Source organism: Solanum tuberosum, unplaced genomic scaffold, assembly GCF_000226075.1.
Source record: "Solanum tuberosum cultivar DM 1-3 516 R44 unplaced genomic scaffold, SolTub_3.0 scf00128, whole genome shotgun sequence".
Classification (NCBI taxonomy): domain Eukaryota; kingdom Viridiplantae; phylum Streptophyta; class Magnoliopsida; order Solanales; family Solanaceae; genus Solanum; species Solanum tuberosum.
Genome location: NW_006239053.1, coordinates 1,200,630 through 1,221,236, shown reverse-complemented (window position 1 = coordinate 1,221,236; position 20,607 = coordinate 1,200,630). Strand labels below are relative to the sequence as shown.

At 36.2% G+C, this 20,607-nt stretch overlaps 4 protein-coding genes across 8 annotated transcripts; all 4 read right to left on the bottom strand.

Moving 5' to 3' along the window:
* Nucleotides 1-817: 817 nt before the first annotated feature.
* Nucleotides 818-3,148, bottom strand: LOC102590317 (laccase-3). Its single transcript, XM_006350862.2, has 6 exons — nucleotides 3,044-3,148; nucleotides 2,811-2,962; nucleotides 2,486-2,730; nucleotides 2,233-2,361; nucleotides 1,163-2,131; nucleotides 818-1,079 (listed from the first exon to the last, which is right to left on the bottom strand). Exons 1-6 carry the CDS (start codon nucleotides 3,131-3,133, stop codon nucleotides 949-951), a joined length of 1,716 nt encoding a protein of 571 aa, XP_006350924.1. The 5' UTR covers nucleotides 3,134-3,148; the 3' UTR covers nucleotides 818-948.
* Nucleotides 3,149-5,079: 1,931 nt separating this feature from the next.
* LOC102597748 (laccase-3-like) lies at nucleotides 5,080-7,525 on the bottom strand. The gene is made up of 6 exons (XM_006350802.2): nucleotides 7,388-7,525; nucleotides 7,154-7,305; nucleotides 6,832-7,076; nucleotides 6,578-6,706; nucleotides 5,535-6,476; nucleotides 5,080-5,451 (listed from the first exon to the last, which is right to left on the bottom strand). Exons 1-6 carry the CDS (start codon nucleotides 7,493-7,495, stop codon nucleotides 5,321-5,323), a joined length of 1,707 nt encoding a protein of 568 aa, XP_006350864.1. The 5' UTR covers nucleotides 7,496-7,525; the 3' UTR covers nucleotides 5,080-5,320.
* A 2,731-nt stretch (nucleotides 7,526-10,256) lies between these two features.
* On the bottom strand, nucleotides 10,257-12,730 carry LOC102590003 (cation/H(+) antiporter 14). Its single transcript, XM_006350861.2, has 2 exons — nucleotides 11,725-12,730; nucleotides 10,257-11,565 (listed from the first exon to the last, which is right to left on the bottom strand). Exons 1-2 carry the CDS (start codon nucleotides 12,715-12,717, stop codon nucleotides 10,342-10,344), a joined length of 2,217 nt encoding a protein of 738 aa, XP_006350923.1. The 5' UTR covers nucleotides 12,718-12,730; the 3' UTR covers nucleotides 10,257-10,341.
* Nucleotides 12,731-15,139: 2,409 nt separating this feature from the next.
* Nucleotides 15,140-20,105, bottom strand: LOC102596777 (transcription initiation factor TFIID subunit 15b). Of its 5 annotated transcripts, none has more exons than XM_006350799.2 (7): nucleotides 19,818-20,105; nucleotides 19,677-19,745; nucleotides 19,320-19,449; nucleotides 17,927-18,581; nucleotides 17,484-17,634; nucleotides 17,320-17,401; nucleotides 15,140-16,190 (listed from the first exon to the last, which is right to left on the bottom strand). In XM_006350799.2, the coding sequence occupies exons 1-7, from the start codon at nucleotides 20,002-20,004 to the stop codon at nucleotides 16,079-16,081; spliced, it is 1,386 nt and encodes a 461-aa protein (XP_006350861.1). In that variant the 5' UTR covers nucleotides 20,005-20,105; the 3' UTR covers nucleotides 15,140-16,078. The 5 variants fall into 5 exon arrangements, with proteins under 5 accessions (XP_006350861.1, XP_015165719.1, XP_006350863.1 ...); XM_015310233.1 differs by having other exon boundaries at nucleotides 19,320-19,469; nucleotides 19,697-19,745; XM_006350801.2 differs by having other exon boundaries at nucleotides 19,710-19,745; nucleotides 19,818-20,104.
* Between the last annotated feature and the right edge of the window lie 502 nt (nucleotides 20,106-20,607).

Below are 20,607 nucleotides of genomic sequence, written 5' to 3'. Positions count from 1 at the left end.
TTCTTTTTGTTTACTAGCACTTTATCAAAACCATATTAGGCATTAAAATTGCCAAAAATTTAGCAAGCTAAAAGTATTTCACAAGAGCGATTTCTTAATTCTCACATAAGTATACAATTTTATAAAGTACTAGTGTAAACCAAGGTCAGTCGCAACAAGAAAAAGGGAATACAAGAGCTGAACAATTTAACCATGGGAATTTATTTACCGTACTTAACTCCTCTAGTATTAAATTAGGGATAAATAATAAACATACACAACAGGTATGTGATTTTTCCACTTTATAGTTTATTGCATGTTTGAGCTTTCCACTAAAATGTTATTTTTCATGTTTTTACCTTGATATATGTGAAAAGTTTTAGTTTAATCTAAGGTGTAAGGTTTCCAAAGAAGGATGAAACCAAATTCAGTTGGCAATAGTAAGTTCAAATTTTGAAAAAACTTCTAAGCTTGGTGAATGTGCTCAAGCCTACGCATACAAACAGTACACATACCTAGAGAACAAAAAGATTAGATGCCTCCTTGAGCTAGGAGGATCAGCACATGCTCTTGAGCCAAAGTGTGGAACAACATACTCCTACACGCAATGAGATGTAAGAGGTCCTGACCATAAATCCAAAATTAGACCAGAATGACCACAGAGCAAGACCACATGACCCTTGGCATCAAACTCATTCACTAATGTCTTCGTACATAATGTTTACTTTCTTTCATTTGGAAGGAAGTGAAAACGAAGATTTAAGTATGAAAACGTTAACTGTTCAATACTTCTATCTGATGCTGACAGAATCCAAGATTGTGATTAGTACATACAATGTGAAGTAAAAAAAAAATCTTGGTTGGTACTTTAACATTAATCATAGACAAATGAAATCCTGATGGCTCACACTTGAGAAAACAACTAACAGACACACTAAGAAGTGCTTAATTTGCTACAATTTAAACATATTAGCATTGTGGTAGATCTGGTGGAGGCGGTTCCATTGTCTGTTTCTCTCCTATTCCATTTTCGACGATGAATGCCATACCTAGGCCCCAAGCCAAATGAGAATCAATGTGGCAATGGAACAACCAAACCCCTGCAACAAATCAATCAAATTATCAAAATAGGTATAAAATTTGAAAACTTGAACATTTTTAATGATGAAATCAGGTTCTTTACCTGGATTATCAGCCACGAAACGGATGACTGCCCATCCACCAACAGGAACATCGATTGTGTTCCTGACAGGCGGATCGATCAAGTTAAAGTTAGCAGAATCAGTTTGAGGATTGAAGTTACCAAAACCTTGTCCAACGACCCAAAAATGATATCCGTGAAGATGTATAGGGTGATCCTCTGTTGAAAAAATAGCAGTATCTTGCAACACAATTTGTACATTAGAACCAAACTTGAGCTTGTACAGCTTTGTTCCAAATCTTGGTTGCCAAAGTCCTCGTGAAACATTACCCGTGTAGTCAAATTGCACCGGTGGAACAGGTGGGAAGTCCAATGTATAAATCCCTGGAATGTTTTGGTAATAGGCCTGGAGCAATGAAGTTCTTCTAGGAAAAACAAATGAAATGTTGTTCATGCTAGCAGCAAATCGCGTATTATTAGGCCCTTGACATCTAGGGCCAGGGGTGCAATTCACTAAGCCTAGTCCAACAGTGAAAAACAAGTTCTCATCAATCTGATTGGGAACTCTATTATTGCTAGGGATGCTCCTCAATTGGTTAGCAAAAGCAGTGGCAGTGGCTGTATCATTGAAGGCTGGAAGTTGAGGCAATAAAGGCCTTGAATTCGCCCCCGAGTTGACATTTGTGTACTTCGCGCCCGAGTTCAGATTTTTGTACTCAAGGATGGCAGTGGTAGTAGTGTTATCAAATTGCCCATTTCTGACTGTGGCATAGGCACGAGCGGCCATGTAGTATTGGCGAGGGGACTGATTAGCAGTGAGAATTACATTAGTTGTTTGTCCAGGTCCAACCATAATGACATTAGTTGTAAAAGGCTTGTTGTAAGTAGCATCAATACCCACAACAGTGAGCATGTGGTTTGCAACTGAGAAAAAAAGTTGTTGATTGAGTGCAGCGTTGATCACCCTCAGGAGAACTGATTCTCCGGGATTCACCAAGTATTTCACAGTACCTGCATTACAATTCTGAATTAGTCGTTTCACGGATTATTTACACTGTCAGTGTATATAAGTTAAATCTTTTATGTTTCATTTTCTTTTATGTAGTAAGGACCTTGTGTAGAGCATCTGTAGAGGTCACCAGGTTGACCATTAATAGTATATGCATCAGAATTATTAGGAGCTGCTCCAGTAAATTGTGCTTGTCTTTGTACTACAATAATGTCTCTGTTCCACCATTCTCCTATACAAAATAAAAACATATAGTCTTATCGAATTCGGAGTGAAATAAAAATAGTACAAAACGTGCTTTTTCACTGTCAGTGTATATAAATTAAACCGAAAAGATAAAGAGAAAGAAGCATTACCAAGAAGAACAGGAAAATCTTTCTGGGGCAGTGAAAAAGGAAAATTAGAACCCTGTTTAGGTAAAATAACTAATGCACCATAAACAGTAGCTCTAAGCCATTTGCTGTGAGCATGCCACCACAATGTACCCTCTTGGTTTTCAATAGTAAATCTGTATGTGTAAAATCCTCCTGGTCTAATTGGGCATTGTGTAACATACTCAGGCCCATCAGCCCATGGTGTTCGCATTTGACGAATTCCATGCCTGCACAGAAATTCAGAACAGTCTAAGTTTTATGCACTGATAATATAAAAAAAAATATTTTTCACTTATAAGGTAATTACCAATGGATGGTAACGTTGTAACGAGCTCTATTAACAACAGTAACAAACAATGTATCTCCATTTCGAACTGTCAAAGTTGGCCCTGGGAATTGTCCATTCACTGTAATTATATTCTTGGTTCTGCATAGCCTAGTTACACTAGTTTCTTGAACCTGTTAAAAAAAAGGTGTTTCAGGACAATGTTGGAATTTTTTTTCTTAAGTTATAAAAAGAAAAGGTGAATGTATACTTACAATAAATTCATGGTAATGAAATTCTGCGTTAGCAAAAGTAGAGAGTAGTGATAGTATAACCACAATGAGACAACTTATACAAGTATCCATTTCTCTTCTTTTTTGCATTTGTTTGAGCCAATGCTTGAAAGTTGTATGCTATGTTTAGAGGAATTAATGAAGTGTTAATGCAATGATTAGAGGATTTGATGGACTTGTCTATTTATAATGTTACAAGGATGGAATAACAAGGATTAGGAGGTAGATTAGTTTAAAGTCAAACAGGGATTTTGGAAAGTTTTAGGCAACTTAGTCCAACTAAATGGTGGATTTGGTACAACCACTTGCAATTATAATGTAACTTTGCTGTGTCTTTCTTGTAAATCAGTAAATTTAGTTATTAAAACGGTTTCTCTGTTTCTTTTTCTATGAAATTTTGAATGTTTCTTCAGTATCTCTTATTTAATTTTATCTTCCATTTCTAGGTAAAATCTTCTTGTATTTTTATATGTGAAGATGGTTAATCTTCCTTTTCATTAGCATGATAAGACAATTAAAACATCTAATTTAAGTATGAAGGGGAAAGTTTGTTCCAAACAATGAAGAAGATAAACCAATTACTAGAAACAGCACAATCCGAATGAGCATTTCTTCTGCTAGTAAGTGTCAGTATTCAAATTCAAATTCAACTGTGTCACATAAATTGGGACGAAAATAGTATTTCACAGAACTGTGTCTGCTTAGTTTTAAAAAAAATACAGCTAGTTGAATAGGTTATTTAATTGTTTTGTTGCGGTTTGTGTAAAGCTCCGTTAGTTAGTATTCATGTACGACCAAATTCCTACTTGACCATGCCTCAAAAAACAGCTAAAAGTGACTAATACTCATGTCGTCCATGTTTACCTGTCCATATGAGGTAGTTGTACGATAACAAATATAATATTTTCCCTAACAAATACTTAGGGAAAATAGAGTGAAGGGTCAAAAACACACGTAAAGTATGTCGTGTGTGAGTTTCCTATCTGAACGATATGGTGATATTTCAGGTAGGAAAAGAGAACAATGGATAGTTCAGGTGTGTTTTGATCAATAGTTTGTGATAGTTCAAGTGGAAAACTCACTCAACTGATAGTTCAGGTAAGAAACTCGATAAACCGGGATACATTAGGTTTGCTTTTTACCATTAATTCGGGAAAACATTTTATCTGCTAGCCTACAACAAGAAAAAGAAATATTCCCTCCGTCCCATTTTATATGTCACCTTTCGGATTTCAAGAGTCAAACAAGTCTATCTTTGACCGTAAATTTTTCATAGATCTTTTAAACATTTTGAATTATCAATTATTGTGACTCATAGTACTTTTTACGTAGTTTACAAATATATAAATTTCATTCCAAAAAAATTGAAGATTCCACGCACAAATTACCGGTCAAACTTAAACTGTTTGACTCTCAAAACATAAAATGTGTCATATAAATTGGGACAGAGGGAGTAGAAGAGAAATCAGAAGGTGGTAGGATATATAGTTGGATCATCTGGCTTTAATCAGACGTTTAAAGTTCGAGTCTTTGAGAATAGAGATACTATATTCCTTTGTAATACACAATAGCATCTTTTTAGTTTCTTGCTATTAGATTTGAACTTATACTGCACTCCAAGCCATTTTCCAAAGTTGTGTTGAAATGGTAGGGGACTTGGAGATCACAAGTTGTTAAGAACCATACAGGAGAAGGGCTTCAAGTTTTTGGTCAAGAAGTTAAATTAATTCCATCTTTTTTTAATCATCTCATTGAGGACTTATTGGCTAGTTTAGTGATGAAATCGATAACAAATCAGATTAAACAACCAGCATCATATGAACAAATGTCAACAGATTAAGTAATTCAGTCAATTGACCTGTTGCAAAGGGAATTAATTAGTCTTGGAAAACGTCTTAGGTTAGGTAGATGCCATGTTCTAGCTTTAAGGTTTAGTTATATGTTGTCGCTGTCACTTCAAAAATATTCTTAAGAAACAAAGATATGTGATGACAATAAAACTGTTGAGCACTTTTGTATGATGCTGACAGAAACCAAGATTGTGATTACTATATAATATATGAAGTCAAACATATATCATAGACTGATGAATTTCAAACTCAATAAAGCCAAGGCTAAATCCTGATGGCTCACACTTAGGGGAAACATCAAATAGACACACTAATAACTGCTTAATTTTAGGACAAAAACATAACAAGGACAATTTGCTATAATTGCAAAACATATGATTCTTCCGAATCTAACATTCACTATATATTTTTAGCATTGTGGTAGATCTGGTGGAGGTGGTTCCATTGTCTGTTTCTCTCCTATTCCATTTTCGACGATGAATGCCATAGCTAGGCCCCAAGCCAAATGAGAATCAATGTGGCAATGGAACAACCAAACCCCTGCAACAAATCAATCAAATTATCAAAACAGGTATAAAATTTGAAAATTTGAACATTTTTAATGATGAAATCAGGTTCTTTACCTGGATTATCAGCCACGAAACGGATGACTGTCCATCCACCAACAGGAACATCGATTGTGTTCCTGACAGGCGGATCATTCAAGTTAAAGTTAGCAGTATCAGTTTGAGCATTGAAGTTACCAAAACCTTGTCCAACGACCCAAAAATGGTATCCGTGAAGATGTATAGGATGGTCCTCTGTAGAGAAGATAGCAGTATCTTGCAACACAATTTGTACATTAGAACCAAACTTGAGCTTGTACAACTTTGTTCCAAATCTTGGTTGCCAGAGTCCTCTTGAAACATTGCCTGTGTAATCAAATTGAACCGGTGGAACACGTGGAAAGTCCAATGTATAAATCCCTGGAATTTTTTGGTAATAGGCCTGGAGCAATGAAGTTCTTCTAGGTAAAACAAATGAAATGTTGTTCATGCTAGCTGCAAATCGCGTATTATTAGGCCCTTGACATCTAGGGCCACGGGTGCAGTTCACTAAGCCTAGTCCAACAGTGAAAAACAAGTTCTCATCAATCTGATTGGGAACTCTATTATTGTTAGGAACGCCCCTCAATCGGTTAGCGAAAGCAGTGGCTGTGGCTGTATCATTAAAGGCTGGAAGTTGAGGCAATAAAGGCCTTGAATTCGCGCCCGAGTTCAGATTTTTGTACTCAAGGATGGCAGTGGTAGTAGTGTTATCAAATTGCCCATTTCTGACTGTGGCATAGGCACGAGCGGCCATGTAGTATTGGCGAGGGGACTGATTAGCAGTGAGAATTACATTAGTTGTTTGTCCAGGTCCAACCATAATGACATTAGTTGTAAAAGGCTTGTTGTAAGTAGCATCAATACCCACAACAGTGAGCATGTGGTTTGCAACTGAGAAAAAAAGTTGTTGATTGAGTGCAGCGTTGATCACCCTCAGGAGAACAGATTCTCCGGGATTCACCGAGTACTTCACAGTACCTGCATTAAAATCCTGAATTAGTCATTTCACGGATTATTTACACCGTCAGTGTATATAAGGTTAATCGGTGATGTTTCATTTTCTTTTATGTAGTAAGGACCTTGTGTAGAACATCTATACAGGTCACCAGGTTGACCATTAATAGTATATGCATCAGAAATATTAGGAGCTGCTCCAGTAAATTGTGCTTGTCTTTGTACTGCAATAATGTCTCTGTTCCACCATTCCCCTATACAAAATGAAAAACATATAATCATATCGAATTCGGAGTGTAATAAAATTAGTGGAAAAAGTGTGTTCTCACTGTTAGTGTATATAAGTTAAATCGAAAAGATAATGAGAAAGAAGCATTACCAAGAATAACAGGAAAATCTTTCTGGGGCAGTGAAAAAGGAAAATTAGAACCCTGTTTAGGTAAAATAACTAATGCACCATAAACAGTAGCTCTTAGCCATTTGCTATGAGCATGCCACCACAATGTACCCTCTTGGTTTTCAATAGTAAATCTATATGTGTAAGATCCTCCTGGTCTTATTGGGCATTGTGTTACATACTCAGGCCCATCAGCCCATGGTGTTCGCATTTGACGAATTCCATGCCTGCATGAAAATTTACAACAGTTTAAGTTCTATACATTGACATGCAAAAAAATACTTGTCACTTATAAGGTAATTACCAATGGATAGTAACGTTGTAACGTGCTCTATTAACAACAGTAACAACCACTGTATCTCCGTTTCGAACTGTCAAGGTTGGCCCTGGAAATTGTCCATTCACTGTAATTATATTCTTGGTTCTGCATAGCCTAGTTACCCTAGTTTGTTGAACCTGTCCAAAAAAAAAAAAAAAAATCATGACAATGTTGGATAATTTTTCTAAATTATATTTAAAAAGGTGAATGTATACTCACAGTAAAATCATGTTTGTGAGATTCTGCATTAGCAAAATAAGATAGTAGTGATAATATAACCACAATGAGACAACTTATGTAAGTCTTCATTTCTATGTTTTTGTGCATTTGCTTTAGTAAAAAGCTTTAAAGTTGTAATGCTTTATTAGAGGACTTAATGAAGTTGTCTATTTATAAGGTTACAAGGAGGGAATCGTAAATTTTGTTTATTCTTTAAAAAAAAGATTAGTTTAAAGTCAAAAAAAGATTTGGGAAAGTTTTAGGCAAATTAGTCCAACTATATGGTGGATTTGGTGCAACCACTTGCAATTTAATTCTTAGTCTAATTAAAATATAAGACTACGGTGTCTGAAATCAGTAAGTAATTTTTGACTATTCAGTTAATAACGGTTTCCTCTTTCTTTTTTTCTTTTGAATTGTCAAAATTTTCTCACAATATCTTCTTCAATTTCTAATCTTGCTGTTATTTAATATGTCAACATAGTTGAAACTAAGATTTAATAAGAAGAAAATGGTCGATGAAATTGAAATAGAATTGGTGTATTTGTGTATTTTAACAAGTTATAACAAGAAACTTGTCCTATTTTTCAGTATTAATATCACTTTTAAATTTTAACGGACGATTAAATTTTTCATGTAGTCATGTTTAAGTTATTTGATAGCATAACAATTACAATATAGAAGTTAAACTCGTTTGAAATTAATTGAGGATAATGGAACTTTATTCAAGACTAGATTTAGAGCCGTCAATATGGGCTAGGCCCGGTCTGGCCTAACCCGTGATTTGATAGGGTTGGGCTACGATTTTTGGAGCCCATTTAAGAAAAGGGCTTTTTAGCCCGGCCTGAATAAATCTGCCAATTTGTGGGGCTTGAGAAATATGTATAGGGCCGACCCGTGGGCTAAATAAAAAATAATTAAAAAATAAAATAGAGTATTAAAAATAACAAGAGTCTAAACTCAAAATCTGTTAAAGTTTGAAATATTACAATTTAAATACAAATTATATTTATAAAATATGTATTACATAAAATAAAAATTCATTAAAATTTTTAGGAATCACTACGTACATAGGCCGTAGCCTATAGAATATTATCATAGTTTTTGTGTTTTATTATGATCATTGAAAAATAATTAGGTTAATATTTTTATTTAACTATTTATGTTTTTACTTTAAATCAAACTTAATAAATATTATAAAGATAATTTTATTTGTGGATTTGATTAACAAGTAGTAACACTAACCCCATGTAATATATCTTGTCAATATTTATGATAATATTTTTAAATTATAATTTAATTTAAAAAATTATAAAAATATATTTTTACGAAAAGAGGGTTGTCCCGGCAATCCCGTAGCCAAGTACTTGTGGGCTGGGCCGACCATTTTCTAGCCCACACCAAAAATGGGCTAGCCCGACCTGACCCATCAAATTTCAAAGCATGTATGAATTAGCTCGGATGAAATGAACCAGCTCATATTGACAGCTCTAACTAGATTAATCTTTTTATATATATATATCTAGTTGAATTATTTTATTAGCATGATAAAGACAATTGAAACATCTAATCTAAGTATGAATGGACTGTTTGTTGGCCAAACATTGAAGAAGGTAAACCAATTACATGCGAGCATATGGCTCCAGTTGCTATAACAACATAACCCAAATGTGCATTTCTTCTTGAGTCGAAGGCTATCGAAAATATTCTTTCTATATATTTAGATCTCGTTTTTAGAATTACATTGAATATGTTGTTCTCGTGGCTTCTCATAGGAAGTGTCGGCATTCAAATTCATACAAGTTCTTGAAATGCATTGTCCAAGTAGGAGTTGATGGTACGAGTTCGACAGAATTAGTAGTTTTGACTCAAATTTTATATTTGTTTTTAAAAATATTTAATAGATATAAATCATTAATTTAGAAGTCAAGTTTATTAATTTTCAAGTGATTGAAGTAAAACAAAGTAAACTAAGGTTGAATTTTGGGGTTGGTTTTTGGTGGATTAAAAGGATACTTACCTAACAAATAAAGACGAGACATGTATTTTCATAAAAACATATGAAAATACATTTAGATCAAAACTTAAAAAACTATAAATGGCTAGTATAATCTTATTATTAGTAATTACTATACGTTAATAACTTGAACCTATTTTTTTCGATAAAAATATTAATCACGATGAGGTTTATTAGTCCAAGGAACAAGTGCAAATATTAGCATGACATGTGTGCAACTAAATACTTAATTATCATAATTAAGCTTAAAAAGTGAAATTTTGTCAAGTAATTGTACCATTGCTAACCCAAACAACTTCACACTTAAGCTTAAGTACGATCAAGGAAGTGGTTAACAAGCTTTACTAGATTCAGTTAATCCCTCAATTATTAAAATGTGGAACTTCACTTTCATTATATGGGTTAGGCAGCCTGTCAACTAACTACCCAAAGTAAATTAGGGAAAATATTACATCTGTTAATCGTACAACTGCTCACATTTGCAGCATTTTTTTTCTCCAAGAAAATGTAAAAGGAGAAAGACCAGGTATTATAGAATGATTCGGATTCCCCGATTCATGATCACAAGTCTTGAATTCAAGCCTTGAGAACAGAACGGTGTGTAAGATAGATATAACCAAAACTCTGCTTAAATGTTAAAACTGTTGACCACATGTTTTCTATGGGAAACTCGAGACTCTTTAGAATGGTGAATTTCTAGTTGTCACACGCACTATCAGATCACATAAGGCAAGTAGTAACCTTTTGCAACAAGTTCAATAGTGACTACTTCCATTATACATAAAAGTAAAACTGAACTTTGTGCTTGCTAATTTCTACCTACAATTTTGACAAAATTTACAATACACAGGACCTTTTCTTTCTTTTTTTTCTGTGTATCCTTTAACCTATTTTCTACATTCTTGGCATTGATCAAAGAGGAAAACAACTTCAGTTGCTACCCAAAAGGGCCATAACCAGAATGCTGACTATATTTACCTGAACCAGAATGCTGACTATATTTACCTGAACCAGAATAAAAACTGCTAGCAACAGGCTGCAGTGGCTGGATGTTTATAAACTCGGTCCCGGGTGGTGTTTGTTGCACAACGAGCAATGAAAAACTATAATCCGAAGTAGCTAACATGTCTCCAATAAATCCTAGTTCTGGACACTCGATCCATTCATTGATCCCTAGTGTTAACTCGGACTGTTCGTGGTCTCTACCAACTATACAAAGATCACAACTGTCCTCGAGTGAACGAAGAACCTGAGTTGTCCCCACTGCATCATTCACCACTTCTTCTTTGTAACTCACTCTCCCTGCATCCACATTATTAGCCTTGAACCATTGTATCATATGTGACTCCATACTCTTCTCGATATTGTCACTCGAATGTTTGAGCCAGACGAGACTCATGGTGATGTGGGGATGCCCTAGCATCCTGCAGCAATAGGCAAGTGCCTCATCATCATCAGGACCACCTAGGTAAAGCATTGTGATGCGGAAAAGAGAATGGCCAAACAAGATTTGTGTGTTATCGGCTAATTGTCCCCGATCAACTAGGATCCCGACTGAGCAAGGTGCTTTATGGAGTACCTGTTGGTTCACCATCCTAATTGCAGGGAAATTGGCTCCTACTGTTCCATCAATAGCCCACTGCTTGTGGAATGGGATGATCACAATATTGACACCTTTGTCCACCGCGATTGTACATATGTCATCGTGCATAGTGGCATACGGAACAATGGAGGTGAAGTGTTGAACAACCATAGAACCGTGATTTCTATGTGCGAGAATGTTGAATGCATTAGATATATGTTCAGTTCTGCTAGGCAGAGACTTGAGTTTCGGTTTGCCTTTTCTATTATGAGTTGGCACCAGTAAAGCAGCTGCGCTGCCTTTGAGCTCCATTAGATTAAGAACAAACACTGCAATCGGTCTCCTTCTAGATGGATTGGACACATCAAGAAGATTGACTAAGCTTGGGACATTATCTTCGTTGTGAATACACACTTGTACCCGAAGCTCACTGGTCGGATCCAAATGTTGTATACTATTTGTTCTGTAGCCTAAGTACCTTCTTGATGGATCATAGAGGTACCAAATTAAAGGTCTCACAATTCCTGTTATGACCAACATTGTGATTAACAAAAGCGCATATGCTTCACTTGTTATTGCCTGTAGATAAACCAAATACGAGACATGTAAATAACTTGTTTACTATTAGTGAATAGCAGTGACAGTATAACAGTGGGACTACTAACAGGTACATGATATAGCAGAAAAAATACAGAGTTTATATATAGCCATAGAAAAGAGAGGAGATAGGTTGCGTACTCCAGTATCCTTTAAGCCGATATAAAAGGATGCCTCGATAATTCCTTTGCAGCACATGATGAGAGCAAGAGGTACTGCATCTTGGAAGGAAACAGCAAAGTGAACAGCTGAAACAAGAGTGCCAGCAAACTTACCTAAATAACCCAATAGGATCACTGCTTCGACCCCTAAAAGACTCTTTCCTCTTCCTAGGGAGAATATGTCCAATGTCAACCCACTGATAGCAAACTTAGCAGGAAGCAGCAATCCAGTACATAAAGAATCGATCTTGTAGACCATCGATGAGCCCAAAGGCGGTCCCTCTGGCACCACTACTCCCAAAATAAAAGTACCAACAGCAGGAGGCTGTCCAATAGACTGGGACACAAATCCACAGAGGAGAGCTAGCACAGCTATCATTAGAAAATGGCTTTCCTTCATAGCCCCTCTTTCCGGTATAGTCCTAGCAATATGTTTCACCAATGGCCTTACAGCAAACACGATTACTATCAGGAATGTGCCTATCCATGCAATGGCCATTACTCCATTCCACTTTGAATAACTTGATGATGCATCTATTGTTGTTAAAAGTATGGAAGCAGCATATATACAACCGTCATTAACCAAGGAGGCTAATGTAGCTATTCGACCAATTTCCGAATTTAGAATCTTAAGATCACTAAGAAGGCTAGTGATCACAGGAAAGAATGAAGCAGAGTTAATTACAGATAACAAAGGCAGGAAATGCGCTGTCGCGTCATCTATGACAGTCAAATGAGGTAATACGTAACAGGCTAATCCTCCAAGTGCAAAAGGCATAACAAAAGATGAAACACCTATTAGAACCGCGTTTCTCCCCGCTCTTCTCAGCATTGTTGGATCTACTTGAACTCCAAGAACAAAAACATGAAACATGAAACCAACATCTGAGATTGTCTGTAGTACCATTCTGCCTTCTGGTCGAAATATTAAGGATGAATACGCACGGATCCGACCAAAGCCTGATCGCCCCATGATAATGCCAGCCTGTTCTAGATCAACAATAATGATAGTATAAATTTTGCAACACATGTGATCAGAGGTGTATAAACAAAAGGTTAAACTCATCAAGTTAAAACCGTAGCTCTGCAAGCAATAGAATTATAAGGTATAATCAGAGGCGGATCTATGCAGCAGCCTATAAACAACAAGTTCAACTAAATCCAGTATTTTCGATACAAAACATAAATATACACATGTGACAAATTAGTATAACTTCAAGAAATAAAACATTAAGAACCCATTTTAAAATGGTATCAGGTTTGGTTCTTGAAGTCATCAAATTTAAATCCTGAATCCACTTGTAACAATGATGATAGCATGAATTTTCGGGCACAAGAATTTCTGTTAAACCCCACATTTTCCATACAAAACCAGACATTATAATCCTTCTTTTTCAATTTGTTTGTCTAGTTTTGATTTGGCATGCCGTTTAAAAACTTTTGAATGGTGCATCTTAAATTAAAGATATGTAAAATGTACCAAAATATCCTTGTGGTCTTAAGCATGTTAGGTTGGAAAATTTCAATTCAAGAGGGGTAAAGAGACATGTTTAGAAATGAACGGAAAACGGTATTATATTTAGTTGTTCAAACTCATAAAATTCAAATCCTGAAACTACTTGGTAAGCTTGAATTTTACAACACAAGTAAAATAAAATTGTGAGAAAAAAGAAGCTTACAATAAGTTGTGCACTGACCATACTTTGTTTAAGAGGTTGAATGAGGGCAAAAGTAATTCTTGTAACAAAGAAAATGAAAATCAATTGGGCCAACACAAGTGGTAAACTAAAAGCAAAAGGGTTACCACCAGACCAAATACATCCCTTTGAATTTGTCATATCTGAAAATTGGCATACAATTAATTCTTGACGATGACGCCCTTGTACAAATCCAGCCCAAGCTGAAACTTTTCTTCTTACCATTTTTGTTGATTAAACAAGAAAAAATGGAAGAAAATTTTGGTGAAACAATTAGTTTAGAATGTTACAAAATTAAAGTAAGTTGAATTTGCTTGATAGAAATGTGGATAATTGAACATATATCCGTAATATTAGCCTACTTTTTTGGATTACTTTCCTACTAAACACACTCCTAATTTTCAATGGTCCTGTTTTTCTCTCTTTCTTTTTATTTTCTTAAAACAAATTGTTTCAATCTTGTTATTTTTAACTTGTTTAGGACATGGGGGAGAGCCAAGGGTGGTTGGGTGCACACCCTCCCTAGAAAGTTATGTGTATACAAACGGATTAAATATTCGCTACTATAGATATATATTTGATTTTACATATTCTTATTACAATAAAAAAATTTGTATACCCTCCGTCAAATTTCTAACTCCATTACTTGATTTTACAAGTTGAGTGTGGGAAATAGAGATTGTTAAAGCTGATATCCTTCGCTTTGGAAGAAGTCCACATAGTAAGATGACAAATATTGAAATTTTAAATTTATGAATTCTAAAGCTAATTATGGAGACCTAGTATAAATGTGTAGAATTTTATTTTATTTTAATATCTATTATATGTTTAACATTCGTGTGTTTTCTTTTTTAAAATATGAATTTGGGTGCATAGCCGTTTCCAGCCCAACGTGGGATCGCAAGTTCGCAACTCAGTGTCGATGCAAGCTTTCGAACACTACGTCTACCTTATTCCGTTTGCATGTATTTTTGTTATAGTTTAGTATTCCTTTTTAGTATGCTCTGCTTCCTTTAGTAATTTGTCTTGCCTTCTTAACTTTCGTTGCTTTCTTTTTCATCATACTACTACTACTTTTATGTCATCAAAAACAATCTTTCCACCTCAGATCAGCACTCCTCAAACCTACTAGTTAAAAGTATACTTGCTGTTTGGACTGTCTTATGATGATTATTTGGTTCGAACTGACCCGTTTCATTTCAAGTAAAAAACAGCTCAAATTGTAGCTTAGACCAACAAACTGAAATAAAATGTGACCACTGTAATACCACCATTTTTATCATCAGTCTTCGACAGCGAGAAATTTCTGCTGGTATTGCTGCACTTTGAATGAAACATCTGATAGGTATTATCACGAATTGCACAACATTGTCTACCGCCTTCCTTCAGGAGTTGATAAAATCACCAAAATCTTATTTGCATGGTAACTTAAGAGATATCAGAAGACCTTTCTTCACACCTGACATCCAATCCCCAACTCCTCAATAAAAATATTATTTAGATCGATGAATCTCAGTCATAGCACAAGGATAGCAGAACAGCGCCTTCGGGTTGTAGGAAAACAATCTCTGATTAGTGTTTAGCTTATAAATCATTTTTCAGTACAGCAAAAGTGTTCTCGATACCATCTTAAGGATTATTAAAGGTTTAAAACATTGTCTAAATGCTAATTGACTGAATAGTATGAAGAACAGAATAAGTCAAGGTCATACAACTAGAATGTCCTACTATCCACTAGAAGTACTAATTTGCAAGTACCAAATTAGAAAATGATAAAAACAGACACATGGCTAAAAAGGGTTCCAAAAAACCTGCAAAAGTACCAACATAAAATTTCAAGCAACTTCCATGCACCAAAAAAGTAACTCCTTATTGCCACTCACAATTTTATTTAGAACGACGAAAGAATTGGACGCTAATACTATTTCCTGTAAATTGATTGAAACCAACTTGCAAGCGCTCAGACCAAAGAATCAATATACTGCCTTGTTTTCTCAAATTGTATGCAACACAATCATCATGATTTGTATAGCTGTGTGATCGTTTGTCTTTTTTCTGATCCAACAATTAATCCCTACAAATAAATTAGCAAGTATTTCACCATTGTACTCCGCCATTTGTGCTGAAAAATGCGGAAGTATAAGAGACTTGTCTCAACATTCTTCTATGGAAGAGAAACTGAACTAGCAGATACACAGTAAAAGAAAACAGTTCAAGTAATTAACAGCAACATCATATAGGAAACAAATTCATTATACAAGGTCTAATGCAGAGATGCTAGCATTTCCAACATGCAAGCAAAATCACCTAAAGAGACCAAACATCATTCCAGAGTAATCGGTTTTCCACAGTAGTAACACTCACCTGAATATTTCACCTACCTTAGCAGCAATTTGCAGAATATCCAATCGCCTCTATCAAAACATTCAACATATCAAAAAAGGTTCTGAACTAGAAAAAACTCACCCCTTCCGCAACCCCAAGTAGCAGAAAGAAAGGAGAAAAGGTGGATATTGCTCAAGTGAAAGTAAGTGAACAGCCTACCTCTTTTAAGTCACAGAGAGTATATCTTGAAATGGAACTAATTAAAAACCCCTCCCACCACAAATTTTAGTACATAAAATGCTTGACTGGAACTCAATAAGGACGTGAACGGTTTCCACCATGAGACTGTCTATCTGGGCCAGAACCTCCACCGTCTCTGTAGTTATCCCTGCGCCCACCACCATAACCTCCTCGACCGCCACGGCTGTCAAAGTAAAGAGAGACTTGAGCATAAGAGATATATTAACTCTCCAAATTAGCACAGGGACTCAGAAGTTCAGAATACACAAAACATCCCCACCCCATTTATACCTTTAACCCAACAAATAACAACAAGTGGGGTCTGGGGAGGGTAGTAGACTGTACGCAGACCTTACCCCTATCTCGTAGAGATAGAGAGGTGGTTTCCGATATACCCTCAGCTTAAATAAAGCCAGCCAAATATACCATTAACCCAATGGAACTATATAATATAAAAGAAACAACATATTCTTCATTCAATCCAATAGATAAAACAATTTTCTATACCTTGAGCCATTAAAATATATATAGTTATATACAGTTCTAAATGGCAATAGAAAGAATATAGGGCAGGAAGAATGCATAGGGTGTCAATCAGCAGGTGAATTTTCAAGTAGCAAAGGAGGACAAACAATTAAAAGCACTAAACAAGAAATAAAACAGATAACACACAAAAAAAAAAAAAAAACACTTATTCTTGAAAGCACTATGAAATTATTTGATACATGTAACTTTACAGTTTTACATTGATATATACATAGATGACATAGATGATGCTGATAAATATATTTTTACAGGATGAAGCAAAAATGTTCAGTAGTGAAGCCACACAATTAAGATTAAGCTGATTCCCATGCACCTCAAAAAGGACAAATGTAGTACCAAGTTATAGAAATGAAATATTAATTGCTCAATTCACTTTACTCTGGGAACAAATCAATGTATCAATTATGTTAACAAATTACTGAAAAATAATTATTGAAATTAAACTTCAATATACACACCCGAGGTAAACATCAAGCATGAATTTTAGGCATGCAACTTCAGTATGAAATTTGACACAACAATTACAGTTAACATTAGATGCAAGAACAGCTCTGCTCATCTGAATAGTAAACAACCAAAACTCCAGAGATTTTGTAAAAATAACCATATGTCCACTATATAGTAAAACACACTTGCTAACTCTGTATACATTCCACAGCACAACCACTAAGACATGTTGTGAGTTAATATAAACTGTGAATTGTAGCACAACTGAATGTAATATGCAATGGAATAGAAAGAGTGTGCAGTAATTTAAGAAGGCTCACCCAGAACCAAATGCCGGAGGCGGCTTTGGTGCAGACTTTTCAGCCATTGCTACAGTGATTTTGTAACCTCTGAAGTCATGATCTGATGATGATTATATTTATGGTCAGCATGTAAATTATATACTGCATAAACTCAATTGAATAAATTTGGGTCTAGTTAGTACTATTGAAAAAGCCGCCGGCAGAGTGAGCTGCAGAAGGATCTTCGTATGACAGAACTGCATCTCCTTTGTTATTTCCCTGTTCGTCGGTGTATAGCTTTATGCTCCAAGGCCACTGGTCTTTGTATCCTCGTTTTTGCTTGATTCTTGCCACCTACACATTAAAAAGAAACAACTTGAGCACTAATCCTGGTATATATGGTAAGAGAAAGTCACAAAAGTAAACAACTTCATTATCACAAATCAATGGCAATATTTTAATGGTCTGCAAAATCAAGTAGATCATAATAACAGGTATTTGGTCGTCCTTTTGTCTAAGCTCAGGCATCAATACCACATTTAACACAGCAAGGGTTCAAGTGAAGTTAGAGAAAAACAACGTAAATGCTACAATACAGAATGAATCTGATACTGAGAATCATAACCGAAAGAAATCTGCATATTACTTGTCCAATGCTCCCAAAAAGTTCTCTAAGTTCTTCGACGGTCACATCAGGAGGCAAATTTGAGATATATATTCTTGCGTTGTCACAGAGATCTCCACAATTCTCATCGCATTGCTTGACCTTTACCGGAGCCTCAGCTGGAGAACTACCATAACCACCTCCTGTATTCCGGGCACCACCGCCATATCCCCCATCATATCCACCCGGCGGGCCACCCCGTCCACCCCCACGGGCATCAGCTGGTGCATCCCCACCATAGCCACCAGGGGCACCATACGAAGGGGGATAAGATGCAGGTCCACCAACATAACTCGCAGGCGGGGGAACTGCATCAGGGTTTCCACCGTAAGTATTAGAAGGTGGTGGATAGTTGCTATCAGCTGCCCCATAAGATGGAGGAGCATGAGGAGGACCTTGAGCATAACCACCACCATCTCTTCCCTGACTACCACCATAAGAACCAGTTCTACCACCTCCAGCATTTCTGCTTTCATAGCTGTCACCTCTTCCCCCTCGACTATTTCCATAGCCGCCATCACTTCCACCTCTGTTATAACTGCTACCACCTCTGCCACCACGATCATCAGAACCAGCAGGTGAAGGAGCACCACATTTGTTACATTCAACTCTTCTAGCAAAGTTCAAATTTCCACAACTACACCCAGACATGCCAGAATTAATAACAATTGACAAGAAATGGTAACAATCACAGTAACATATGTTAAATGAAATATTAGGAAATGAAACCCAGAAGACATAACCTTGAACAACCACCGCACTGAACTAACATCTTGTCGAATTGATAGGATAGACGCATTATTAAAATTAGAAGGACACAGAGAATCAAAATAAATTTCTTTTTTTTATGAAATAGCAGTGTACTAATAAAATAACTAAGCATCCAGGGGTGCAAGATTTACAGAAGTAGGAAGGCAGAAATATACCCTGTCATAATACAAGAGAGTTGACAAAATCCAAGAATTGTTCAGGGTTATACAAAGGTGTAAGGTTAACCCAACTAAAAAGTAAGACTAAACATAAATTTCTTAGTGAACCTGCACACGGAAACACTGGTTATCTTGAGCAAAATGGCTGGACAATTCAGTAGCAGGATTTCATACAAGTTATGAAATAGGAAATCATATATTTCTAGTGATAAGATAACATGATTTTCCAAAAATTAACTTCTGTTTCAGCTTAATGAGATTGCACAAACAAACGCTGCCTCGCTATCGATTGGCTTTAGGTTCAAGAGTAGAAGCAAATATAACACTTTTTTGCTCTTACGGAATTAAGTAGGAGTCTCACAAGGTTTAAAGGTATTAGGGGGAGAAATGAGTAAGGATAATTTATCATGACCTGGATATCCACGAGAAGGATGTGAGAATATTACCTTGGGTTAGGGCAACGCCAATCACCTTCCTTACCACTTCCTCCACCACGACCGCCGCCGCGACCTCCACGATCTCCTCCCTGGTATCCACCGCTACCTCCACGATCTCCTCCTTGGTATCCACCACCACCTCCACGATCTCCTCCTTGAAAGAGTAGAAGCAAATATAACACTTTTTTGCTCTTACGGAATTAAGTAGGAGTCTCACAAGGTTTAAAGGTATTAGGGGGAGAAATGAGTAAGGATAATTTATCATGACCTGGATATCCACGAGAAGGATGTGAGAATATTACCTTGGGTTAGGGCAACGCCAATCACCTTCCTTACCACTTCCTCCACCACGACCGCCGCCGCGACCTCCACGATCTCCTCCCTGGTATCCACCGCTACCTCCACGATCTCCTCCTTGGTATCCACCGCCACCTCCTGTAAATAGAGCCACATATGAATTAAAACTCATTCAAACTACAGGCATAGTGTAATAATTCAAATAAATACCTCGATTATGGGAACCACCACCATATCCTCCACCTCCTCGACCACCACCACCACCACCTCTACCACTGCCTCCGTAACCACCACCTGAAGCACCGTATCCTCCACCGCCCGATCCATACCCGCCACCTCCTCCGCCACTTGGTGGCGGAGCAGATCCGCCGCCTTCGTAACCGTACGTACCGGCCATCGACTGCACTAACTAGGGTTTATGAAATGAGAGAAGAAAAGATAGAGTAATAAAATACTATATGGGGATAGAAGGGTCAACTTTTATATGCCGATTACAGAAGATATTTTTCCTTATTAATCTTTGTCCACTTCTCCAGCAAATAATCACCTACCTTACTTGATTCGGAGCTCAGTTATGCCCTATTAAATTTCAAAGAAATTGTATTTAGTGATAATTTTATATAATTTATATTATGTTTAATAATTGAGAGGAGGTAAGTTATTCATGTATAATAACTAGGGGTGTTCACGGTTTGAATAAAAACCGATCCAAATCGAAAAACCAAACCAAACCGATAAAATAAAACCGATTTTATTTGGGTTTGATTTGGTTTGGTTTTAGGTTTTTGAAAACCGATAGTATTTAGTTTGGTTATGGTTTTATTCGAAAAAAATCGAAGAAATAACCGAACCGAACCAATGAATTATATACATATATTTTATTAATATACATACTTAATATATTATTTTTATAACGGAAAAGGGTCAAAATTGCCCCCGAACTATATGAAATAAACCATTTATACCCTTCGTTACATTTTGGGATCAAAAATGCCCCTGC

Coding starts and splice junctions, on each gene's coding strand:
- LOC102590317 (XM_006350862.2), bottom strand. CDS start 3,133: ATGGATACTTGTATAAGTTGTCTCATTGTGGTTATACTATCACTACTC. Junction 2,963..3,043: donor TTCATTACCATGAATTTATT/GTAAGTATACAT, acceptor TTTTTTTAACAG/GTTCAAGAAACTAGTGTAAC. Junction 2,132..2,232: donor CTACAGATGCTCTACACAAG/GTCCTTACTACA, acceptor ATTGTAATGCAG/GTACTGTGAAATACTTGGTG.
- LOC102597748 (XM_006350802.2), bottom strand. CDS start 7,495: ATGCACAAAAACATAGAAATGAAGACTTACATAAGTTGTCTCATTGTG. Junction 7,306..7,387: donor CTCACAAACATGATTTTACT/GTGAGTATACAT, acceptor TTTTTTGGACAG/GTTCAACAAACTAGGGTAAC. Junction 7,077..7,153: donor TACAACGTTACTATCCATTG/GTAATTACCTTA, acceptor ATTTTCATGCAG/GCATGGAATTCGTCAAATGC.
- LOC102590003 (XM_006350861.2), bottom strand. CDS start 12,717: ATGGGGCGATCAGGCTTTGGTCGGATCCGTGCGTATTCATCCTTAATA. Junction 11,566..11,724: donor TCGGCTTAAAGGATACTGGA/GTACGCAACCTA, acceptor GTTTATCTACAG/GCAATAACAAGTGAAGCATA.
- LOC102596777 (XM_006350799.2), bottom strand. CDS start 20,004: ATGGCCGGTACGTACGGTTACGAAGGCGGCGGATCTGCTCCGCCACCA. Junction 19,450..19,676: donor CCAGGGAGGAGATCGTGGAG/GTCGCGGCGGCG, acceptor GAGATCGTGGAG/GTGGTGGTGGATACCAAGGA. Junction 16,191..17,319: donor CCTCCGGCATTTGGTTCTGG/GTGAGCCTTCTT, acceptor TTACTTTGACAG/CCGTGGCGGTCGAGGAGGTT.